Source organism: Excalfactoria chinensis, chromosome 3 (assembly GCF_039878825.1).
Source record: "Excalfactoria chinensis isolate bCotChi1 chromosome 3, bCotChi1.hap2, whole genome shotgun sequence".
Lineage (NCBI taxonomy): Eukaryota > Metazoa > Chordata > Aves > Galliformes > Phasianidae > Excalfactoria > Excalfactoria chinensis.
The window spans coordinates 84496460-84520399 of record NC_092827.1 but is presented as its reverse complement, the minus strand read 5'-3'; the positions used below and the strand labels follow the sequence as shown (position 1 = coordinate 84520399).

Genomic DNA, 23940 nt, shown 5'->3' with positions numbered 1-23940 from the left:
CGCGCGGAGGAGCGCGCAGGCGCCGCCGGGCCGGTGTGGCGGGAGGGTGGCTGCGCATGCGCGCTGGACGGCGGCGGGGTTCGCGATGGCGGCGGCGGGGAAGTCGTTCCTGGCGGACGCGGGGTACGGCGAGCAGGAGCTGGACGCCAACTCCGCCCTAATGGAGCTGGACAAGGGTGAGGGCCGGGGATGGGGGAGCGCGAGGATGGGGTGTGGAGCGGGGCCCGGCGGGTGCCGCCGTAGCAGTCAGCGTTGTGGTGCTCTGTGCAGGCCTGCGGTCCGGCAAGCTCGGCGAGCAGTGCGAGGCCGTCGTGCGCTTCCCTCGGCTCTTCCAGAAGTATCCCTTCCCCATCCTCATCAACTCGGCCTTCCTGAAGCTGGCCGACGTCTTCAGGGTGGGGTGAGTAGCGTGCTGCTGGCTTTAATTCCGCTGGAGGCGGTTCTCTGTAGGTGCCTTCAAAAGCGTAACAAATAAATGAATGATCAGTTCTGCAAGTCCCGTCCGTGAGGAAGGTGAGTTCGAGAGCCTCAAGCCGAGCTTTTCCACGTGCCTTGTGCCTAACTGAGCCGTGTCTGCTATGCAGCTGCTCTCAGTAGAGCACATTCATAGTGTGTTACTTGTGCTGTGAGGCAGTAGGAAATTTGTCACTTGTGCTACAATATAGTAGTGCATTCATATTCTATCCTTAACTGTAGCAGCCTGCTCGAGCCATTTGTAAAGCACGGAGCTTCTTTGTTGTGATTAGCTCTCTGAAGTTTTTCATAATACATTTAGTTTAGAAGCCTTTGAATCTGCATTATCAAACAGCTCAGTAAAGATAAGCACGTGTTTTCTGATAGAAACAACTTCCTGAGGCTGTGTGTGCTGAAAGTTACGCAGCAGAGCGAGAAGCACCTAGAGAAGATCCTCAACGTGGATGAGTTTGTGAAGAGAGTTTTCTCAGTGATTCATAGCAATGATCCTGTTGCTCGGGCTATCACACTTCGGTACGTAGCACAGAAATGAACCTAACTTACTTAAAAGCTGTAGCTCTTTTATTAGTGTGCTCATCAGTTCTAACAAAATCAGCAACTACTCAGAATGTAGGAGTTCTCTTCCATGTTCATCATAAAGACAAAAGCGGGGACATCTCACAGGGAGTGAGCAGGGGATCTGTAAGTGGAAGAAGAAGGTTTTTGCATGCTTGTATTTGCGATGTGAGAATGGTGCAGATGGCTCCAGTTGAGATGGGATTGGCGATATTCAGGTATTGTGTGCTCCGGAGATAAAAGAAACTGATGTATGTGTAACCCAGATAGTATCTATACAAAGCCTACATGCATTATATGATATACTTAGAAGATGACCAAAAGGAAAGTGCTTCTGTGTATGTCAAAATACATTTTGCTAACTTGTAAACTGAACTAATTCATGTGATCCTTGCTATACTTTCATTTATCCTTCATTTGTTGTTGTCTTGGATGCTTGCTGCTTGTTTGTCTGTAATTCATGCTGTCTGAGGAGATTCATTTCTGTTATTGATTGCTCTGGCCTTCCTAGAAATCCAGTGGGTAGAAAAAAACACACTTCAAGGTATCTTTAATGTTGCTGTCCTGCTGCTTTGGTCTCTGTATCTCTAACAGTACCCGACATTATAATCTTTTCTTCATCTTCCTTCAACTCCTGTACGACTGAATTAAAATGTGAAAAGAACACTCCTTCTCCCTTGCTTATTCATTTCTCCTATCTATCCAGAACTGTTTCTGGTCTTGCTGTTGAAAGATAGGAGTCATTAACAGAGGTTTGCTTTATTATCTCACACACCCATTTCTTTTTATATTTTTGAGATGGTTTTGTGCTTTAGGATCTCAAAAATGTGAGAATGCAGTGTATATATATGTTTTCTTGTAGTTTCATCTCAGTATTCTAATGTAAGTCTATGCTGTTGGCTGGTATTGAGGCCCATCTTGACAGATTGCTGGAAGTCCCAGGAATTTGCTTAGTTTGCATTACAAACATTACGCAAGATGCAACAGGTGAAAGATAGGTTACAGTAGCTCTTGGTTCAGCTCTGTAGAAGTTTTTATTTTCACCCTTCTCCAGTAGCATCAGTAGGAAAGGATACGCTGAAAGATCTAAAGCAAGTAGTTAATTTTGACTTCTCAGCCATGTATCACTTCAATTTGAAGATTTAATGGGAAGAATAAAAAAAGGAGAAACAACTTTGTAAATGCTATTTTATTTCTCCTGAACTACCAAATGTCTGACTTTTAAATCGCGCGATGTATACTTTAAGTATGTGTGCAGTAATGCATCTTAGCATTAAATCTGTTGCACTGGTATCAGAGCTTGGGCACAGAAGTGTCTTAAAAATACGCGGTGTGCCCCATGCCATAGTGTGCTCCTCGCTTTATAACAATTCTTGCTTTCCACTAATGATACTCCAATATGATTATTTTATTGTTGTTTGTTTTCATTAAATGACTAACAGAAGGCTGATCCCAATATTATCATGTTTTAGCGATATGCCTACTGTCAGTGTGTCTTTGTTTCTGTAGTGAACGTAAAAGAGCCCTCATTTATATAAAAGTCAAGACTTTAAGCCAGTCTTCCTGTGCTTCCCTTTGAGTTCATCTTGCATTTCTTCATAGTTATTGTGCTTGCTCATTTTCCTGTTCTGTGTCTGTAGGATGTTGGGCAGCATGGCGTCTATCATTCCGGAAAGGAAGAATGCACATCATAGTATTCGTCAGAGTTTGGATTCCCATGATAATGTGGAAGTTGAAGCTGCTATTTTTGCTGCTGCCAACTTTTCTGCACAGTCAAAGTAAGGTGGATTTTTTCCCCCTCCCCTCCCCCATTTTTCACATTGCAAAGAATAAGAGCTCCACTGTCACTTACAGAACTTAGTATTTTCTTCAGTGGTGTTAGAACATCCTTCACAGCTGTTAAGTGTCATGGTAGTAGTGTAAGGAAGTCTGAATTCAAGTCTAAAAAAAACCTATGAAACTTATTTGAAAGCTTCCATTTTATCATTTGATTGCGCACCTGTGTAGGGATTCTAAAATAACTAAGTTTTGGCAGGCATTCCTCTGGTGGTTTTTATTATTAAAATGCATTGCTTGGTTCTTCGGTTGATTTTTAGTCTGTTTGCTTTCATTTCACCTGGTGCTTTATCTTTTTCTCTATAGGGACTTTGCTGCAGGAATATGTAACAAAATCAGTGAGATGATTCAAGGTATGTACAAATACTGAGTGATGATATCTGGGACTTCTTTTTTGTACATAAGTATATAAAATGTCACTATACATGAAATGACATGAAATGTCATTGCCCTTACCCACAAATAATTCCAGTTTTATAGTTAAATTAAGTAACAAATAATCCAGTACCTCTTCTACGTGTACACTGAAAAATCAGAGTTTTCAGAATATTCCTGAACTCTTAAAATGCTTGATACTGCTGTGTTTAAGGTGCTGGCCAATGGACAGGTTACTTGAAGCTAACACAGGAATCTGCACAGACTGCACTGATAGCAGTGATAGTAATGCGTACTGCATGTCTTAGTACTACTAAAAGCCAGTACAACAGCCTGGCAGTGTCTCTATTCCCTGTTACAGGTTTAGCCACACCTGTGGACTTGAAATTGAAGTTGATCCCTATTCTACAGCACATGCATCATGATGCTAGCCTGGCCTCCAGCTCCCGGCAGCTGCTTCAGCAGTTGGTAACGTCATATCCTTCCACCAAGATGGTCATTGTTACTCTGCACACGTTCACTCTGCTTGCTGCTTCTTCTTTGGTTGACATTCCTAAACAGGTAATTCTTCTTTCAAATGAAGCATGTTTAAAACAAAACAGGGATTGTTGAGGATAAATTGTGATGGATGTGCTAAGGTGATTGCTTCTATGTGCCATAGAGGCAGAGTACTCTGCAGCAGCTGTCACCTCCAGATGACTCCTTCCAACACAGAAACCTTTTTCATAGTTCATTAACCGTCTTTCTTGGAAATCAGTAATGAAATTAAGATAGAAAGCAATTTTTTTCTGAAAACTTTCTTTTTGCCTCTAGAACCCAGGCTTCCTTCTGTATGTTTTCCCTGCTGTATGTTAGTGGGTGTGCCTTTTACCATCTGTGCATACAAGGAAATGAATAGTTCAACAGCATAGAGTACCTTTAAAAATGTTTTTGAAAGACCAAGTCTATTGTTACAGCTTGTTTTTAAACCAAGTTGTGAGAAAGCAATGATATAATACATATATAATGCAAAATATAATGCTTTTATGCTTAGATAGTGGGCTTTATTAATGTGATTCATATAGCAAGTATGAATGCAGTGATATTTGAGATTCATCTAACTAATTATTGTAAAGTCATAAAAATCTATTGCCATTTTAATGCCATACATTTGTGGAAGGATGGTGTCTATTCAACTTACTGCACTGATTTGTTTAAAACTTCTTGGGATGGCTGACTTTGAGAAATAGTACTGAATTTGAGCTGGCTGAGACAACATTCAAGCACTTCACATGCTCTTTATGAAAGTAAGCAATGGGCTTACAGGCTGTATTTCTGCTACACAGCTGCCTATGTTGCACATATAAATCAGGTAGCCAGGATGTATGAGTTTCTTGTTATTTTTTTCTGAGACAGAGTGTATATCTGTGCTGGTCTCTGTTGACTGCAGATCATGCAAAAATGCCTGAAATACTTGCTACTTGTGTAATCGTGGCAATGCAAAGTGTTGTCTGAGGTCCTTGGGAATGTTTTACCAGTACTTCTGTGAGAGCAGGAATGGCACTCAGGGCTTCTTGGGGCACGTGGGGTGCTAGCAGAGAAGTGTGCTTGAAGAGACAGGAGAGAAGGATAGCAGAAAGCAGCTGTTGGATTAAGTCCACTTGCCATGGAACTGCAGTGCAGTCTTTGCTATGTGGGAAGCAAGCAGGCAGGAAACACATGGCAGTTTCAGATGAGTATTTTCAAAATTCCTTCATGAATATTTTTGAATGGGCTTCTTTACTGTATGATCTCTTCCCTTAAATGATGAATTTATCTTGTTACAGGTCCAGCTTTTGTTGCAGTACTTGAAGAATGACCCCAGAAAGGCTGTGAAGAGGCTTGCAATCCAAGATTTAAAGCTGTTGGCTAACAAGATGCCACATACGTGGAGTAGAGAAAATATTCAGGTTAATACATTTTTAGGCAAAAGTTTGTTATGAAACTTTGCAATTAATTGTAGAATTCTTTCCAAGAGAACAGTTCGTGAGGGAAGGAAGCAAGAATATGTGCCTCTGTGTCCTTAAATTAGGCATAATCTACCAAGCAAAGCAGTCAAATATAAATGAACAATTGAAGTAATGTAACTGAGGAAAAGTATGTATCATTGGCTTTAGAACCTGGTGCTGTTGATACTTAGAGCAGTTCGTTAGGATACGTGCAAGACGTTTTCTAGATGCTTGTCAGATGAGCAAGTTCTGGTTTGATTTCAGTTTTGCCTGTTTTGGTCATAGGCCCTTCCTTCTTACAAACAGGTGCAACTAGACCTTTAATACAGATAATTCGTGGAACTTCCTTCCATTTGTATCTTCTCCCTTCTCTTAACCTGTAGGCGCTGTGTGAATCTGCTCTTCACACTCCGTATGACAGTTTGAAGCTGGGAATGCTGTCAGTGCTTTCCACGTTATCAGGGACCATTGCCATTAAACAGTACTTCAGCAGTGCTCCAGGTAAGAAAACCAGATTAGATTATAATCTTTGGCATTTTGGGTAATTAGCTGTCTACTCCAGAATAGTTTAGATTAAACGTTGTTGCATATTCTGAAAGTATTACTGAACTTCAGGGTGCTAGTTGAGGGTCAAGCTGTGTTTATTGTATCTGAGCTTGAAATGAGAGAGCTTGCACCAATGAACAGTCATAGGTTAAGATTCTGTTGTAGATCTTGCGGCTAATAAGCTCTGTGGAAGTTTTGTTTACCTTTGAATTTTCAACTTCTTGACATAAACTAGAGAAACAGTTTGCCTTTTAAATGGTCAGCCTGTGTTCTGTTTAAGGCACTTTGAGACCACGCATTTGTGTAGTGTTTTAGTGTGAATGAAGGGAGCAGTGAAGCATAGAGGCTTTGTAGTTGAGAAGAAGCAGACATTCTGAAATGATTAAAGGTATTTCATTCTGAAAATGGAGATGATACTGTCTTTTATGTCTTGAAAGGCACTATGTCTTAATGAGTATAATGAACCCAACAACATTGGCTGCAGAAAAGAAGAGAAACAGTATGTTTTCATCAGTAATTCTGGCATGTCTTAATGTGCTTGATAGCTTTTTTTTTTCAGTCATTAAAATCTTTGGGACAAGTCTAAAGATCTCCAAGTCCCTGTAACATCAGCCTTTCGACCTGCATACTCTTTTCTTGTGTACATCTAAGTTGTGCTTTAGGAAAGAGGAGAGAGTCTCTGTGTTAGTATGTTTATAGGAGCATATGTTAAAATGTTAGGATAAAAGCATATGAAGTAAAATAAGTAATTTTAAGAAACCAAGCACCACAAATCAATATAGATTTTGTACAGGAATATACTTGAAAGTTTCATAGTCTAATTAAGCTTTGTGCTGTAATATGTCTGGTTTACTTTGTCTTTGTTTAGGAACAGCGACTACAACTGCAAGATCATTTGATTTAGTAAAATTAGCACAGGAGTGCTGTTACCATAATAACCGTGGCATTGCGGCTCATGGTGTGAGAATTCTGACAAATATATCAGCGTCTTGTCAGGAAAAAGGTAAATGAGAGCAAGGACAATGAAATAAATTTATTTGTAGTCAGGCTTATGCACTTAACATACATTAACTGGTCTTGTCCTTGAAGTTTTCTGTGAATCTGTCTGGTCCTTCATGCTGGTTAGGGGGACTATATAATCTCTGCAGATGTTTTGTGGTATCTTGTGAATGGTTGGGAAGATTCCATTCCATTCCATCTTCTGCTAAGTTATAGAAAATTGATGGACACGGTAGAACTGCTATAATAAATACTTCTGCTATGAATTACTGAATTTCTGTTAGCCTTTGGTAACTTTTGGCACAAAATCTGCTGCGAAGGAATAATGGAGCATTTAGGAGTTGTAGTCCAGAATTTTGTGCTCCCCCTACAAATGTCACAGTTAATGTGAGTGCTGAATAATTACCTGAGACAGAATGGCTTCCAATTAATGCAAGTCAGAATTATTAGGAGAATATTCATCTGTCATCACTGCAACACCAGTGTAAGCACTATGTTGATTAAAGACAGGAGCTGTAAAAGGGAATTGACTGACTGTTTCTTTTTCTTAGATCTTCTGCCTTTGGAGCAAGATGCAGTTTTTGGCTTAGAATCTCTTCTTGTACTCTGTAGTCAAGATGACAGTCCAGGAGCTCAAGCAACTTTAAAGGTGATCGTACTGCTGTGTTCACTAGCACAGCTATAAGTTACAGTAATGGTTTCTCTAGCAGAAGAGCTGAAGTGTACCAGATCTTTCTGGTGGAAATATGGCATACTGACTGGAAGGAAATAAACGTTTTTCTGTGTTTTGTCAGTAATTAAGAGTTCAGAGCGATAGTACATAACTGCAGTGTGATTGCTTTCAACTCTAGTGTAAGTTTGTTTTCATGGAGGGAGGGAAAGGGTGGACTTCTCTGTGGTACAGCTGTAATAAAACACACTTGAACAAGGGGTGGAGGTGTCTCTAGAGAATGAAGGAATTCTTGGGAAAGGAGAACCCAGTTTTTCTGAGATGGGGATGCAATCTGCAAGATAATGATGCTCCTATGAGCTGTTATTTTTATCATCCCACTTCATGATCTGGTGCCAGTAATTTTATTTAATTATGTACTCGTAAAGGCATGAGAAGAATTGTTTTTTGGTGTCTTTATGCTTTGAGTTTGGAGATAGAGGCTTATGCTCTAAGGAAATCTCCTTTTTGTGTATTTCTGTAATCACACTTGCAGCAAAGTGTCTGTTTTGGTATTACTTTTAAGTAGGCATTGTATTAATTGTATCTGTTGGTGTTTGTGTATTACAGATCACCTTAACTTGTATGGTAAAGTTGGTCAAGTGCCGTCCTCACCTGAGCCAGTCGGTGGTTGAATCTCTGTTGACGCAGCTGCACAGTGCTCAGGATGCTGCTAGGATTCTCATGTGCCACTGTTTAGCAGCTATTGCCATGCAGCTGCCTGTATTAGCAGATGGGATGCTGGGAGATCTGATGGAGCTCTATAAAGTGATTGGACAATCTACTACAGATAAAAAACAGGAACTCTTGGTAAGACCTCCGTCAGGAGAATAAACTTTGTTGGACAAAATCAGAATGATAGAATGGTTTGGATTAGAAGGGAGGTTTAAAACTATCCAGTTCCACCTTCCCTGTTGTGATCAGGGATACCTTTCACTAGACTGGATTGTTCAAAGCCCCATCCAACCTGGCCTTGAACACCTCCAGGGATGAGGTATCCATAGCTTCTTGGAACAGCCTGTGCCATCTTGCTTCACTACCCTCAAGTGAATAATTTCTTCCTTACATCTAATCTAAACCTACTCTCTTTGAGTTTAAAGCCATTACTTTTCCTATTACTACATGCCCTTGTAAAAAGTCCCCCTCCAACTTTCTCGTTGGCTACTTTTGGCAGTTCTGCAGGTGGGGTCTCACAAGTTTAGAATAGAGGGAAACGGCCACCTTCCTTGACCTGCTGATGACACTGCTTTTGATACAGCCTGGAGTGCCCACCATGTCCTGGGCTGTATCAAAAGCAGTGTCATCAGCAGGTCAAGGAACGTGGCTGTGCCAGCCAGGACATGGTGGGCACTCTGGGCTGCAGTCATATACTGCCAGCTCACATTGTGCTTGACTTTAACTAACACCCCCTAGTCCTTTTCCTCAGGGCTGCTCTGAGTAAATTCTCTGCTCAGTCTGTGTCTGTGAAATCAAATCCATCTCTTTCCAAAGAAGAGACAAGAATGTCATGTGGGACAGTGTCAAATACATAGAACAAGTCCTGCTACCTACATGACAGTTCTTCCTTCACCCACCAGCATTGTAGCTCCATCTACATAAACTACTATGGATAGCTTTTTTCCTTCCAAAAAGGTAGCATAAAGCACTTGTTAGGTCCAAGTTGATGTGCCAGCCTATAGTCTCATTTTCAGGTTGTTTTGGTTTTTTTAGATAGTTCAGCTCTATGAGGTACGATTTCTGAGTTGTGTAGGCATATGCAGTGTTTTCCTCTAGTTTTCCCAGCAGATGGCACTGCTTAGACAAACTTAAATGTATTGAGATAGTACAATAAGGTTTACAGAAGAACAAAGACGGCAGTTAATTATATCAGTTTACATGTGGTAGTCTGACAAGTGTTTTAATATACCTTAAGAGATAAAAATACTCTTATTACATCTATGTAGAAATTAATTTAGTTTTTGAGAAAGAAATTCAAGCTTTCTGCTTATTTATCTGGAGCCTTTGAACTATCCCAGTGAAAAATGGCAGTAAAGGCTATTTAAAAAGTTAGTTTCATCTACAAGGAATATTTTGGTTGCCTCAAGTATCAAGATACATGACTGAGAAGGGTTCTTCAGTTAAAATGTATATTAAGTCTTCTATGTAGTCCTGAGCCCAAAATCAAGCAGATCGTTTCTAGGCTGAGTTGGTTTGGGTTTTTGGTGTCTGTGGTGGTTTGTTCTTGAAATACCTTATTCCTAACCTCTTCGCTCTTCTATAGGTTTCTCTTGCCACAGTGATATTTGTTTCCAGTCAGAAAGCTTTATCTCCAGAAATTAAAACTGTTATTAAACAGCAGCTTGAGAATGCCTCCAATGGATGGACAGCCTACAGGATAGCCAGGCAGGCTTCCAGAATGGTAGGTGAAAAGAAATACCTGGAGGAAAATGTTTTGGTGTTGTTGGAAGGATCCTAGTGATTTCTTTGAATTAGGAAAAGAATGTAAAAAAGGGTAATAATAGGGCTCAGAACATAGAAAACGATATGGGTGGCTGTGGGGAGTATATAATTTTCCTTCTTATTTCTCTGGAATGCTGATTCCATTCAGAGTGGTCACCTCATCAAGGTGGATTTTCTAGCCATTTGTCTTTCCAGAGTATTTGAGAAGGGAGACGCTAATGACCTGACCTTTATTTTTTAATGAGCATGTCTAGTCTTTATTTTCTTTACTTTAGAAAGTGCTACAGGCCATCCTGATTTATGCTTCTCTTCAGTGTGAAGAAAGATTGGGTTTCTTTCTCTCCCCTTCAGCTGGGGTTAGAGTTATGCAGAAAGCCTAGAACAAGATGCAGGGGTAATTTTAAGCAGATAAGGTATGTGTTGCAGAGAAGAGGACTAAGTATAGCACTGTTTCAATACATCAGCCATGGCTCCTGGTTTTAGCTCTGGTCTGACTTGATAATAGTTTCAAACCCAGTGTTACTGTGGAGATGAAATATATGTTTTCAGTATTAAAAATAAATTTGTTTCTGGACTTGTTTCTCATCTTGTTATACTGTCTTGTATAAAGAATTACTTCATGCAGGCTCATCTTTCCATAAAAATAAGGTTTTGTGGTTTGATTTGTTATTAGGTTTGTAATGATCAAATGACTAATAACAGATTCACTGGTTTTATTTTTTGAAGTATGACTAATTCTGGGGAAATTGCTGTTCTAACACAGCAATTACCCGCAGCCTTTTTTCTTGTCCTCTCTTCCAAACCTTCTTATCGTTACAGGGTAACCATGACATGGCCAGAGAACTGTATCAAAGCCTGCTGACTCAGGTGGCTTCAGAGCACTTTTACTTCTGGCTGAACAGTTTGAAGGAGTTCTCCCACGCAGAGCAGTGTCTGACGGGTTTGCAAGAGGACAACTACAGCTCAGCACTTTCTTGCATTGCTGAAGCTTTAAAATCATATCACAAAGGAATAGCATCCCTGACGGTTAGCACAGATCTTCTACTGTAGTGATGATTCTGTGTGCTGTGGCTGATCTGTTTAGTTTCTGTTCTTAAACTTCTTAAAAGGTTTTAAGGGTGCCAAGCTCTCTTTTATGTGAGGGCTGGAGGGAAATGCCTGTTATAACCCGCTGTATCTTCAGAGAGATCAGCAGCTAAGCTCATTTGCTAGATTTCTTTTTTCCTGTTTTTTCCACTCCTCGTTTCCTACGTTGATCAAATCATGTGATGCATTTCATTTTTATTTTTTTTTTACTTAAAGTTACAGTGCTTTAATCGTCTTCCTTCTTCCTACTGAGTTCACAATGCGTTGTATTTGACAATGTGGTCCTGTGGAGTCCTAAGAACAGTAAAGCCGCACCAATACAGTAAGAGGAAGGAGAAAATCCAATGTTGACAAATCCACAGGAATTTTGGGTTAGATATTTTAAGCAAGTGTTTTCTGCTTTTCTAAGGTAGAGAAAATATGGTTGTGTGTGCTGTCTCTGTTAACAACAACAACAAAGGCATTAATGAATATGGACTTCCAATTCATGCTGTCATCTTAACAAAAGGCATTCTGTCTTCATACAGCACTTCTAAATGAAGCAGCTTACTTTTGCTGTTGCTGTCAGTGTCATGTCAGCTCAGATATACTGTTTTTTAATAAAGTGCCATTTGAGTAACATGGAAGGTTATAAATTTTGTGCCTTTATCCTCTGAGAGAAAGTCCTGTAAGTATTTGCCTTTAAGTTGTTGGCTAAGTGGGTGAGGCTTTTCGTTCAACACTTCAAGGCTCCTCTAACATCTAGAAGCCATTGGAGGGGGCATCTAATTAGACATGAATATTTAATATTCATTAAAGGCAGGAAAGTGGTTCAGCAAATTAATTTGTCTTTCCCTAGAGTCTGTTTTTTCTTTTGTTGTTGAAGAATTACTTTCCTCATCTCTTCTGGCTTCCCTGAAAATTGTGGTTCACAGGTTTCAGAGAGCTGGAGAAGAGGAAGCTGCTTTATTTTTACTATTATTGCTATTATTTACTGGCTGTTACTGACTTGTTGTGTCCCTCTTGGCAAATTTCTCCCTGTCCTCAAGTCTTAACTGTGAAAGGAGCTGCTCTCAGCTTCCATCTGCATAACTCAATGTTTGGAAGAGTAGCAAAGTGTCATTAAGGATGCATGGTAGTCGAACTGCAGAATGCTTCAGCTGTCCCTTCGCTCTGACTTCATCTTTTTCTGTCGCTTCTGTTTCAGTGTAGTGCATGGCTCAGCACTGTTGGTGCTGCAGACCATTGGTGCCTGTGCAGTTGGGCTACCTTGTAACTACACAGTTCTCTGCCTGGTAATCTTGCAGATGTTCTGCAATGGTAACATATCCAGACAGTGTCTGATCTTATCAGAATATTTCTTTATTTCTTAATTATTTCGTGATATGCATGTAAGAAGGAAAGTTGCATTGGGTGCATGCAGAGTGTTTTTTCAGGTGAGTTTCTCCTCTTGAGGACTGAATCCAATTTCTTTACAGATAAGAGAAATGTGTGGGACAAGGAGTTACAAAGTGCATCATCCCCAGTCCCATCTGTCTCACTTTGTGCTTTCTTGCATAGTTAGCAAAGGTTTTGAAACAGGACTCTTTGGCAAATCGCTTGCATTTCCTTGGAAACTCCTGCTTGTTTTTTCACTACTGGTAGTGTAGAGAAGAGACAGAACTTGAACAAAGCATTTGTATGATTAAGTAATGCTAACTCAAAATACGTTAAGTTGTGTCAATTGAAGAACTTAACTGAGCCAAAGAACTTTCCGTCATTTTCCAAAAAGGAACTTTAACTTTGTTATTGCCCATGGCGATATGGGTTGCAGGTAATTTAAATCGCAGTATTTATGAGGCAAGCTTGTATCTCCATTTACAAGAATCAAGTCCAGTTTGCACTACTGAGAATGTCTCGCTTTTTATAGCAGTTGGTTGATGTTTCCTTGGTTTCACCCATGATAGGCCAGTTCTCAGATGACGTGGGACATTCTGCAGTAAACCTGTTTGTTTTCCTGACAGCAAAAGAAAGAAAAAAGTTCTTGGTAATGTGTTGGATGCATTCTAGCTTTGATTTTTTGGCTTGACTAGCATCAAGTCTTGAACGCTGCGGTTTGTCCCTCCTGGGCGTCTTTAGCTATCACAGATGCTTTTTGAAGTCAGATAAGCTCCTAGGGGACAGAACTGCATAGAGCAATACCCTTAGATTAATAGCAGCATGTCTTTCTTCCTGGAGTTCCATTGATCATCCTTGGTTGTCACTGCCTTCATCAAATATAAGATTCAGTGCTTTTGTGGTTCATGTTCACATCACAGTTCAGAGAAAATCAAAGATGGTTACTACTGCTGTTAGTTCTGGGTGGCTTTAGCTGGTCCTTTATCACTTTGGCTCATCCGGAGATTCACTTTTGCAGTCCAGTGTTTCTTTGCCTTCCAGTTCATTTTGCCCTGTCCTGGTAAGGGCTGGTCTGGACTGTGTGGATTTCAAGGTCTAATAGCTTGTCCTTTGATGAAAGGGAAATAAGTGCACAGATAAAAAGCTGAAGTCACACTTGTTAGGTGCATGATACACTTGATGGCTTAGTATTTACCTACATTTGTCTAGCCTTTATATTCAGTATGATTTAAATTGAGCAAATCTATTAGATCTGTTGTTTAAAATCAGCGTTAGCATTGACCTGGAGAGTTTATTTGCCTGAGAAGACAGTTTAGTGACGTTGCGAAGTTATTTTACCACGTTTGCTTTTGACCTCAATTGCCAACATTTATAATTGCTGTGTTTCAGGCCGCAAGTACACCACTTAATCCTCTGAGCTTTCAGTGTGGATTTGTGAAGCTCAGGATTGACCTTCTGCAAGCTTTTTCTCAACTTATTTGTACCTGCAACAGCCTGAAAACAAGTCCACCACCAGCTATTGCCACAACAATTGCCATGACATCAGGCAATGATCTCCAGAGGTGTGGACGCATCTCTAACCAGGCATGTGTTCTTCTTCCACTCTTATGTAGTTATGTTTCTGATGTCATTATGTATTTTGCTTCTCAGCAGACACCTCATGGTTTTAGATCAGATGTCAGGGTGAAGTTTTTCACAGAGAGAGGGGTGAGGCGCTGGCACAGCTGCCAAGAGAGGTTGTGGATGCACCAACCCTGGAGGTGTTCAAAGCCAGGTTGAATGGGCCCCTAGGCAGCCTGAGCTGGTGCTTGATCTAGTGGCTGGCAACCCTGTCTGTGACAGGGGGCTTGGAACTCGATGATCCTCTAGGTCCCTTCCAACCCAAGCTGTTCTGTGGTATCTGGTGAAGGAAATGAAAAGCATCAATAAGTAGTGGGCCGTAGTTTTCCATTATAGCTGAACCAGGCTATATTTTTTTAGCTGTGTGTGTGTGATTTTTTGCACATAAATGCATACAGTTTCCAACAATATGCAAGTAGTAACCCATTCAGTACACTCTAATTTGCAACAAAACCTTTCCACCTTGCTTTTAAGCACCATGGACATTCTGATTATACCAGTTAAAAGGAAAAATACACTCGTAAGTATTGCTTTGTAACTTTTTGTGGTGACTTGGCAAGGGACAGAATACTGAGACAGTGCTTCTAAAAGCATGCCACCTGTAAGAAGGAATCAGTGGGTCTTTGAAGGACAGAGCAGTTCCATTTCCCCTCTAGGGGGGAGTGGAGATAAATAAAATCATAGAATGGTCTTAGCTGGAAGGAACTCATTAGGACAATCTGATTCCAACCCTTCTGGATAGGGTTGCAACCCAGTAGATCAGGCTGCATGGAGCCCTGTCCAACCCAGGTTGTTCAAGTTAGTTTTGTTTTTAACCCAAAAATGGTGTGCTCTTTTGTTGTTTGTTGAGCTTTTTTGTTGTTATTTGTTTTTTACAGGAAGAATATCTGTTTAAATCATGGGTAATACTTTGTCACTTTGGTGCTTTTTATCCACGGAAAAAACTTGATATATCCTCAAGAGTATGTTTTATTTCTTCAGTGGTGTAGGTCAGTTTAGTGATTTTCCGGATGTGTGCTGTTTTTCTTCTGTTATTTTGACTGGTAACATTGTCTCTCTAGATGAAGTTATCAATGGAGGAATTCCGGAACCTGGCTGTGCGTTATGGAGATCTGTATCAGTCATCTTTTGATGCAGACTCAGCAACTCTAAGGAATGTAGAACTGTATCCTTTTAAAAGCTCAGAGTTTGTTCTCTTACATTCTCATCAAGATGGCACGAAGCTTAACGGTCCTTTCTCTAGAGAAAGCTAGCACAAAGTCATTTTGAAGCAGTTAACTGCTTAAACAGGTTGCTTAAAACCTGTTTGGAAATGGACATTGCTGTATTATTGTTCAGAATTACTCCATGAGTAAGTTAGGACTTGAAATTTACAACAGCATAAAATGGGATTTCCATGGTTGTTCTGTTTACCAAAGGAATAGTGATAGGATTACTTCACAAAAGTTAGAGAAATAAGAAGTGCTACTGAATAGTACTGTGTTTCTTGTTTTAGGAACCAAGTTTGTAAGTCTCCGAACTCCTTAATATTAATATCAGACAACAGCAGAGTTGCCTGTTGATTTCACATGCAATTGAAGCTCTGATTTTGGATCCAGAATCTGCAAAGTAAGTTTTAGAGTTAAATTTCTGCTCCTTTGCTTTTAGTTTAACACGTGGGACTTTAGGAATTCAGGTAATGTTCAGAGAAGCTTCCCTGTGGCCCCTTACAATTTTGTTCTGGCCAGGCTGGATGGCCTGTTGGTGCTGTGCTGTAGCTGACAGGCTAACCTGTATTTCGAGTTCTGCTTTATGTACTTACTCTGCTCTTGAGAACTGTACTGCACTCATCTTTAATACAGACTTGAATTAAAATAAGAAATGACTTTCTATCTGTTGCCATGTATTTTAATGTTTGCCATTCTTTGTTAACTCTCATACTTGTAAGTGGAAATAGTAGGTACATGTTAGTTTTCTTTGGAGTCTTGGAAATACATGCATTAGATTAGTGTAAGATTTTTAAGGTAAATTAATTGTTTCTGTCTTTTTTTGTGTGAATAAGCTTGTACATATTAGCAAAGTCCTGCTGAAGCAGCTGTGAATCAAATCATTCTTTAGAACTCTGATGTTGTGATTACAGGGAAGATAAACTTGGCTAAGCATCTTCATAAATGCGTGATTCTTGTAACGGGGAATAAAATTGGGCATCCCAAATGTCCATCTACTGTTATGAATTAAGCACTATTTTGAAGATACCTTAATCACACTTTTTCCAATTGTGTCCTTAAAAAAGTTAGGTTTCTAGGGGGTGAACTGTATTCAGAGCATCAGATTATAAGATTCCATGTTTATTATTAACTCTGACTGATACTGCCCATTTTTGTTGAGTTGTGAGACTTTTTCGAAGCGTTCTAAGGGCTGCTGGCTGAAATAAAATTGCTCAGGGAATTAAGCACATCCAGTCTGTTAGAGCTGCAGTTGCTTCAACTGGGAAAGGATGGGAACGCAAAGTGCTGGATAAGCTGGAGTTGAGAAAGGGCTTAAATGTGCGGAGCAAGTCTGACTGGGAAAACAATAAATTAAACAGTTTGCTCTGTTTATTTCTTAATGAATTTCAAGTTGTAACAAAGGACGGTCTTGTTGGGCGTGTTTTGGAGTGAGCCTCTCAGACTGGGATGAGAAAAGTATTTTAGGCACAGCAGAATGTTTTATTTTCTAGTTTCCAGGAATACAGTTCAAACGGAGCAGCACATGTTGAGAGTGAATACGAAAGAAGAATGATGTCTGTATTTAATCATGTACTGGAAGAAGTGGAATCCCTCAACAGGAAGTATGCTCCTGTGTCTTACTTGGCAAGTAGTAGCTTTACATATATATTCTGTAGATGAAGGTTCTAAAACCTCAGGAAATCTCAGGTGATCAAGCAACTGAAGAGCACGTTTCAGTTCTTCAGTGTAAGCTATTAGTGGTACAAGGATCTCAGTTCCTAAGGATACACTCTAATACTTGAAGAAAAAAAAAAAAAAAAATAGGTTTTGTTGAAACATCTATAGCCTTACTGGCCTGATTAAACATGTGGCTTTTAGAGTTCCTGGTACTGTGTGTGTAGCAGGTGCTGATACAGTATTACTTAGCATTACTGAGTGTCAAATCCCTCGCTACAGTCACTTTAAAATACCAAAATAATGTTTATTCATACTGTTGTGGTGCAGGAGTTCCACCTGTGGCACACGCAGTGCTGGAGGGTCCAGTGCTAGTCCAGCTTTGGTATCTGAGCTGTTGGCTGTTAGTACTATGTGGCTGGAGTATAATGTTTCTCTTATCAATACAGGTCATCGGAAACACAATGTAAAGTGTGCTGAATGCAAACAGGGAGCTGATAAGAGTACTCCTTTACAGTCCTAATCTGGTGTTGTCTCTTTCTGTTAGTGAAAATCATAAAGCTGAAGTGCGTGTTGGTGGAAACAGGGCAGTTCGCTTGTTAGGACTGGTACCTTCTTGCCTATTTTGTTCTGAGTTCAGCAGTCCTTACAGAATTCCAATTTGCAAGGAAAAGTGAGTTGGCTAAAATGTAGCCAAGGTAAACACTGTAAACTTTAGTTGCTGTCTGTTCCAACCCAGCTGGGTGATTTCAGTAGCACTGCATTCACTGATGTTACTATGCAGTGAGGGAAAGAAGAGCAGATAAAAGGCTTAAAGCTCAAGTTATTGCACTCTGTGAAGTTGTGGGAGTTGCAAGTTTTGTTTGCCAGGAGTGGATTATTGTTTATTTGAGGATCTGTGCATCAGTTCTGTGTTAGGAGTGTGTTAAGAAGATATTGCTCAGCTAACTGTAATACTGGGACATAAATTATCTAGATTCCTATTTTTCTTGGCCTGCTTGTTCTTTCTAGAGCAGAATACCTTCTTCGTAAAGGAGAGAGCATAAACATCAGCTGACTTTAGTTGCTGCCATTGTAGTGGCTGTTATTGTATGACCATGTCAGTATATTTCTGGACTTCCTAGTGGAAGTTACTGCAGTTTCATTACCTTAAGTGCATGTCTTTTCCTTACTGTCTGAAATATTCTCATTTGCTTTGGCTCTGTTTCTTACAGCATACAGCTTGTCTGTGCAGTGCTGTTATTGCCTTGCTGAAGGTACCCCTTTCTTTCCAAAGGTACTTCTTTCAAAAGCTACAATCTACAAGCATTAAGGTAAGTGTTGCTCAAATGTGGCCTAAAATTTCTCCTTATAGAGTCTTTTCTTCATGAGTAGTCATACCAAACACACAAAGATTCAATATTTTTACTGAAGATACTTAACTGCAATACAGACCTGGGCTTGCCTGTTAGGAAGGGCTTAAATAATGTCTGTGTCATAACTGAATACATATGTAATTGTTATGAGCCACTAGACTGTGATTTAATCAGTCAAATGGGATTCAGTTCTTTGATTGCAAGATCTTAAAATAAAACCTGACTGGTAATTTTTCTTGATTCTGCATCTGCAGAGCAGATTTTCTGGTCTTAGGAAGACAACTTTTATAAGCCTGAGTTATTTTTCCTTTTTCTCAAAAAAAAAACAACATTTACTATAGAATGAAGTTGTAATATTTATCAGTTAAGTAAGTGAGAACAGCAGTGTGATGCCTTCGAGGGGCGTATTTTTAGCTCAGAAGGTCCTTTTTTCTGGGAGAACTGGGAGCCTGGAGACTGATGATATTTAATCATACAGGTGTTTACTTCTGTATTCGTCTTTATATGCTTAGAGCTTATTTGTGGATATTTTATGGAAGACTTCTTTTGAAGATGTTTAACTAAAGAAGGAGATGCAAACACCATGCCTCATAGTGCTGAAGATGCTTATAGATCTCTACAGTAGTCTGTTTCTGTTGCAAATTGTTTCCATCTTCTGCTTTTCTCTACTAAATCCTTCCTTGAAATTATGCTATCAGAAGGTGTTCTGTTTCATCTTGTAATTATCTTTGCTTTTAAGGAGGCACGAGGTTACATATTTTACTGTCTTCTTGTGTTACAGCTTGCTCTATCCCCATCTCCAAGGAACCCTGCAGAACCCATTGCAGTACAGAACAATCAGCAATTGGCCTTAAAGGTAGAAGGAGTGGTTCAGCATGGGTCTAAACCAGGCCTCTTCCGTAAAATCCAGTCGGTCTGTCTAAATGTATCCTCAGTACTGCAGAGCAAATCTGGACAAGACTTTAAGGTATGGGTAGACAAGAGCAAGGAGGAATCTTCTTGGTGTATTTTCCTTCCTTTTCAACCTCTGGTTGAAATTAATGTGTTATTGTATAATTCTCTTTTGGCAGTTGATGTTAGAGCACAAGTGGGAGCTATTCATAGTGCTTGGAAGGAATCTGGGATTTCTGTGCTTGCTGTATAGTGATAGCTTTTTAGTATCGACTTTCCTTCCAACCTACAGAGTCAGGAACTGATCATTCTTTACTGCACAGCCTCTAACTTCTTATCCCTTATATTAAGTTGTTGGTTTTTGTTTGTTTTTAACAGTCCTCATAATTTCCATTAATCCAGTGAACTGCCTTATCATAGAATCATCCAGGTTGGAAAAGATCTCGAAGATCATCAAGTCCAACCGCAGCCTAACCCTAGTACCCTAACTCTAACAACCCTCTGCTAAATCATATCCCTGAGCACCACATCCAAATGGCTCTTAAACACATCCAGGGATGGCAACTCAACCACCTCCCTGGGGCGCCTATTCTGGTGTTTATCTACCTTTCTGTAAATAAGTGCTTCCTAACGTCCAACCTAAACTTACCTTGGTGCAACTTGAGGCCATTTCCCCTCATCCTGTCACCTGCCACCAGTGAGAAGAGACCAGCCCCGCTCTCACTGTAAGCACCCTTCAGATACTGGAAGAGGGCGATAAGGTCTCCCCTCAGTCTCCTTTTCCCCAGACTAAACAGCCCCAGCTCCATCAGCCTCTACTCATAGGGTTGATCAAAAGTTGCATGTCTGAAGTTCAGGTTATGCAAATGTGATACTTAAAGAAAGGTCTGTTTTGATGGGACTGGGGGTTCTTGAGGTTTTGGGGGGGGAAGTCAGTTGTTTCTAAAGCAACAGGATTATAGGGAATACATCTGAATTGCATTACTGCAAAACCAGAACTTGGTGTTAGCTACCTTACTTTTATTGATAGATACAAAAAAGAAAAGTTGCATTCATGCATTCATCTATGAAAAATACATCAAAATTGATGCAAGCATACATGTGCGTTGGTTTAGGGAAGTCAAGGACAAACGTGTTTTTTCTTTCCTTTCTCTTTCAAGCAGAGAATAGAAAGCTGATTTTAGCAGGTTATATAAAATGGTAACCTTTTTTTTGTGTTCTCAGATTCCTATTGACAGCATGACCAATGAAATGGAGCAGAGGGTAGAGCCACACAACGACTACTTCAGCACTCAGTTTTTGTTAAACTTTGTGATACTTGGCACTCATAATATTACAGTAGAGTCTTCTGTAATAGATTCCAATGGTATTGTTTGGAAAACGGGGCCTAAAACAACTATTTTTGTTAAATCTCTTGAGGATCCATACTCTCAGCAAGTTCGTCTTCAGCAACAGCAAGGACAGCCGCCATCACAGCAGCAACAACAAAGAACAGCATACTCACGGTTTTAATTCCTGGAAGTGACTCTTGTGATCAGTGGCTACTTCATTCTGGCTAAGGGAAGTGATATTTTCTGTCCCCACTTTGATTATTATGTAGTTAGCGCTGTGGGTGTGTATGTGCATGTTCCCAAACGCATGCATGCACATACCTACGACCATAAATAGCTATAAGGTCCAGAAGGAGATGATTCACCTACTGTACATGCAACTGGAGATCTGAACTGTTTGTGGTTGCTGCTTTTGCCATTGAAGTCTCGGGTTATTGTCTTAACCACAGAATCTTTCTTACTATAACACAGAAAAAGAAAGCAAAAAGCCTCAGATTAAAGCATCAAACAATTTTTTATCTTGTATAATGAATGTTTGTTTCTTGTTCTGTTATTGACGGATACGTTGCTGAAAGCCTGTGATGTCAGCATTCCAAACCAGCTGAGAAACACTGGGGAGCAGACTTTTCTCATAGGTTGCACGATATTCATGGTGTGTAGCTGAGCATGTGAGAATTCTAGTAGAAGAAACTTAAGCCAGCTCAGGTCATTCCCTGGATGAGTCTTTATTTTCCATGCACCAGTAAGATTAACCTTGCTCCAATTCCAGAATGCATTCCTTCTCCAAAGGACTTTGTTCACCTGATCCAATAGGTATGTACAACTCCAGAGATGTACATCAATTCTAAAGCCAAGCAAATAGCACTGAAATCTGTAAATCTGAACACTAGGGATGGGAGCTTGGGGGGGCAGAGGGAAATGTCTCATGCTGGCTCATTTGCAGGCTAGTTAAATGTGTAAGCCCTGGACCTATTAGAAAACTAGAGTTTAAGGAAGTAGAGTTACGTAGGTTATGTAGATCTTGCAGTAAGGTTATTTTTGGCTGTACTTTTTCTAAACACAGTGTGTTTTTATTTCTCATACAGTTTGAGATACATTTGGCAAACAAGAACCAAGACTTTTCATAGAAATTAATGACTCAAAATACTCAGCGAGGAGTGAGGAAGGATGTTAAAGCTGCAGCAGTGTACAGAAAGCTTCTGCTGAAGCCATCAGGGTAAATGCAATCCTTTTCTATTAATAGACAGGTTATCTTGACTCCTGTTTTTGGTGCCTATGCCTGAAAATGCACAATGAAGGATCTATAAAGTACTTCTGTGATATGGGCTCGAGTTAAATCTGGTTAGTGCTTCTCAGCAAACAAAATAGCAACTCGATTGCTGCGCATATTGCACACTAATAATGCCAGATGATTCAGTTGTCTCAGTCACTGGAAAAGTAAGAAAATATTCAGTGGCCAGACACTGGTCTTGAGCCTGCTGCAAAGAATTCAGACAGCAGAATAGCTTATGCAGGCAGATGCCAGTTGCATCATTATGTAATCTTAATGGTGAAGATATGCTTTGATGTAGCTTGTGTAAAATCTTGGGTTGGGAAAGGATGGAACCAGTGATCAAATTCAGACGAATTTGGAGTCATTCATAAAATACACCATTCCATGTTGAGCCAGTAGTAAAAAGTGTTAAGGTCTAGAATTGAAGCTGTGTTCCTTGTGGGTGATGAAACCAGATTTTCTCACAAGTGGAGAAAAACACAAAACTGGAAAAAGCACATTCCTGTAAAGTGTGCTCAGAGCAATTAGAAGGGGTCATCTCTGGATGCCTGGCCAGTCTCTTGCTTGAGGCATTGTGAATCCTTAAAGAGGTAAGGATAAGAAAGGAATTTGCTTTAAATTCTGCCTTTGGAGCTCAGAGTGTAATCTGCTAGAATCACTTGATTCTAGTTTTTCATAGATGATTCTCTGAAGTTGGCTTCTTGGACTTGCCTTTCCATTATCTTGAGTACGCGCTCATTTTACCTGAGGACGGAAATGCCTTAATTTAGCTGAAGTTTATGTATTTGTTAGTGGATATGTGTATATTTAGCTTTAAATCACATGAAACTGTACAGGAGTTTGATAAGTCTGGAAGCAAGTTAATGGTCCTATTTTCTAGAGGAAAATAACTGTCTTTTGATGTTGTCCTCCAAATGCGTCTTCTTCATCTGAGTTGGAAAAAATCTCAAGAATAAACTGAAGCCTGTATTTATTTATTTGTTTAACTAACTGTGCCTACTAGGCAAATTTCTTGCAAATTGACAAAATTTGTTTCAGCAGTAGTTTTGAAATTCAGTAGTTTCGTAAAGGTGTGTGATCCTACCTTATACACTCTGAAATGGAAGCATGTGCAGGCCTGTGTGCATATGAGTTTGAGTATGTGTGTATACATGGAGAGAGAGATTCTTTGATTCTGCTGGCCTGCAGTGCTTTTGATGTCCCCTCAGTCAGCATTTTTGATGACCTCTCAGTCAGCATATTTATACACGTGCCCTTTTAATTCTCAGCAGTATCTTCTCAAGACACTGTTCCTTTTATGGCAGAGCGGATGTAGTTTGGTGTCTGCCTTGTCCAAACCCAGAAGCTGGTAGAAGAAGTAAGGGAGCATGGAAGGAGTGAATTTAGTCACCGTTAGCTCACAGAGCAGTTCTGAGGTGAGAGTGGGGCTTGCAAGCTGATCTTTCTCTCTGCTTGACTGTAGTTCAGTGCGCGGCACTCTTAGAGCTGCTCTCCATCCATGTAGATGCCTCCAAGTGCATAAGCTTGGATACTAAACCAGAGGAGAATAATCCAGAGCCTTGCTTATTAACCTCCAAGGCAGAGAGAGTAGTAGAGACCAGAGCAGTTGTGGGAAGTGTTACATTACTTTTCCTATTAAGATATATTATGTAGTGTTCATTACCTTCTGTCTATGTGAATTTTAAAATTAGGTTCTGTTTTGTGTTACAGGGAAATAAATCTTAGCAGCAACAGTAGACAGCTTATGGTTTTTTGCCCTCCTAGGGCCACATTCCTGATAAAACAGCACTCACTGCTGAAGTTAGACATTTCAGTGAGCCATCCCTATTGCTGTATTGCATACTTCCAGAAAATTGCTCTGCTCTGCTGCCTGTCAGCATAGTGCTCAGAAATAGGGCATACCTTGTTTGCTTTTGGGGGAAAGACTTGATCCACCTCCTTCTTGCTCACCTCTGAGCAGTACTGTCCAAATTAAGGATACACTGTTAATGGAGTGTCCAGTTAATCTCTTGACTAATGGTGGCAGACAAGATAAGAAGGGTTCACTGAACTTCAATGGCAAGTCTTTTTCAGGGTAGGAGGAGCCCATGGCAATGGTTTAAGCTCTTGAGTCTACTGGACACTTCAGTAGTAAGCAGCTCTATTTTTCCCTTTTGTCAACACTGAACCAGTTGATCCAGTACAGCAATTTAAGAGGTGCTGCATTGTTTCCATTGTATGGAAATGAAACTGAGGAAATACCCACTTCAGCCTGAAGCCTTTTTTTT

At 40.1% G+C, this 23940-nt stretch overlaps 1 protein-coding gene across 2 annotated transcripts; it reads left to right on the top strand.

Moving 5' to 3' along the window:
* The first annotated feature begins 35 nt into the window (after nucleotides 1-35).
* Nucleotides 36-22657, top strand: INTS7 (integrator complex subunit 7). 2 transcript variants are annotated; one of them, XM_072331704.1, is made up of 20 exons: nucleotides 36-176; nucleotides 271-400; nucleotides 841-987; nucleotides 2670-2807; nucleotides 3172-3218; nucleotides 3602-3801; nucleotides 5046-5168; nucleotides 5591-5708; nucleotides 6622-6756; nucleotides 7304-7401; nucleotides 8032-8271; nucleotides 9722-9859; nucleotides 10720-10926; nucleotides 13732-13926; nucleotides 15024-15127; nucleotides 15502-15570; nucleotides 16661-16793; nucleotides 18038-18136; nucleotides 18960-19145; nucleotides 20294-22657. In XM_072331704.1, exons 1-20 carry the CDS (start codon nucleotides 86-88, stop codon nucleotides 20579-20581), a joined length of 2886 nt encoding a protein of 961 aa, XP_072187805.1. In that variant the 5' UTR covers nucleotides 36-85; the 3' UTR covers nucleotides 20582-22657. The 2 variants fall into 2 exon arrangements, 1 of the variants encoding a protein (XP_072187805.1); XR_011903061.1 differs by lacking the exon at nucleotides 20294-22657 and having other exon boundaries at nucleotides 16661-16771; nucleotides 18960-19096.
* The last annotated feature ends 1283 nt before the right edge of the window (nucleotides 22658-23940 follow it).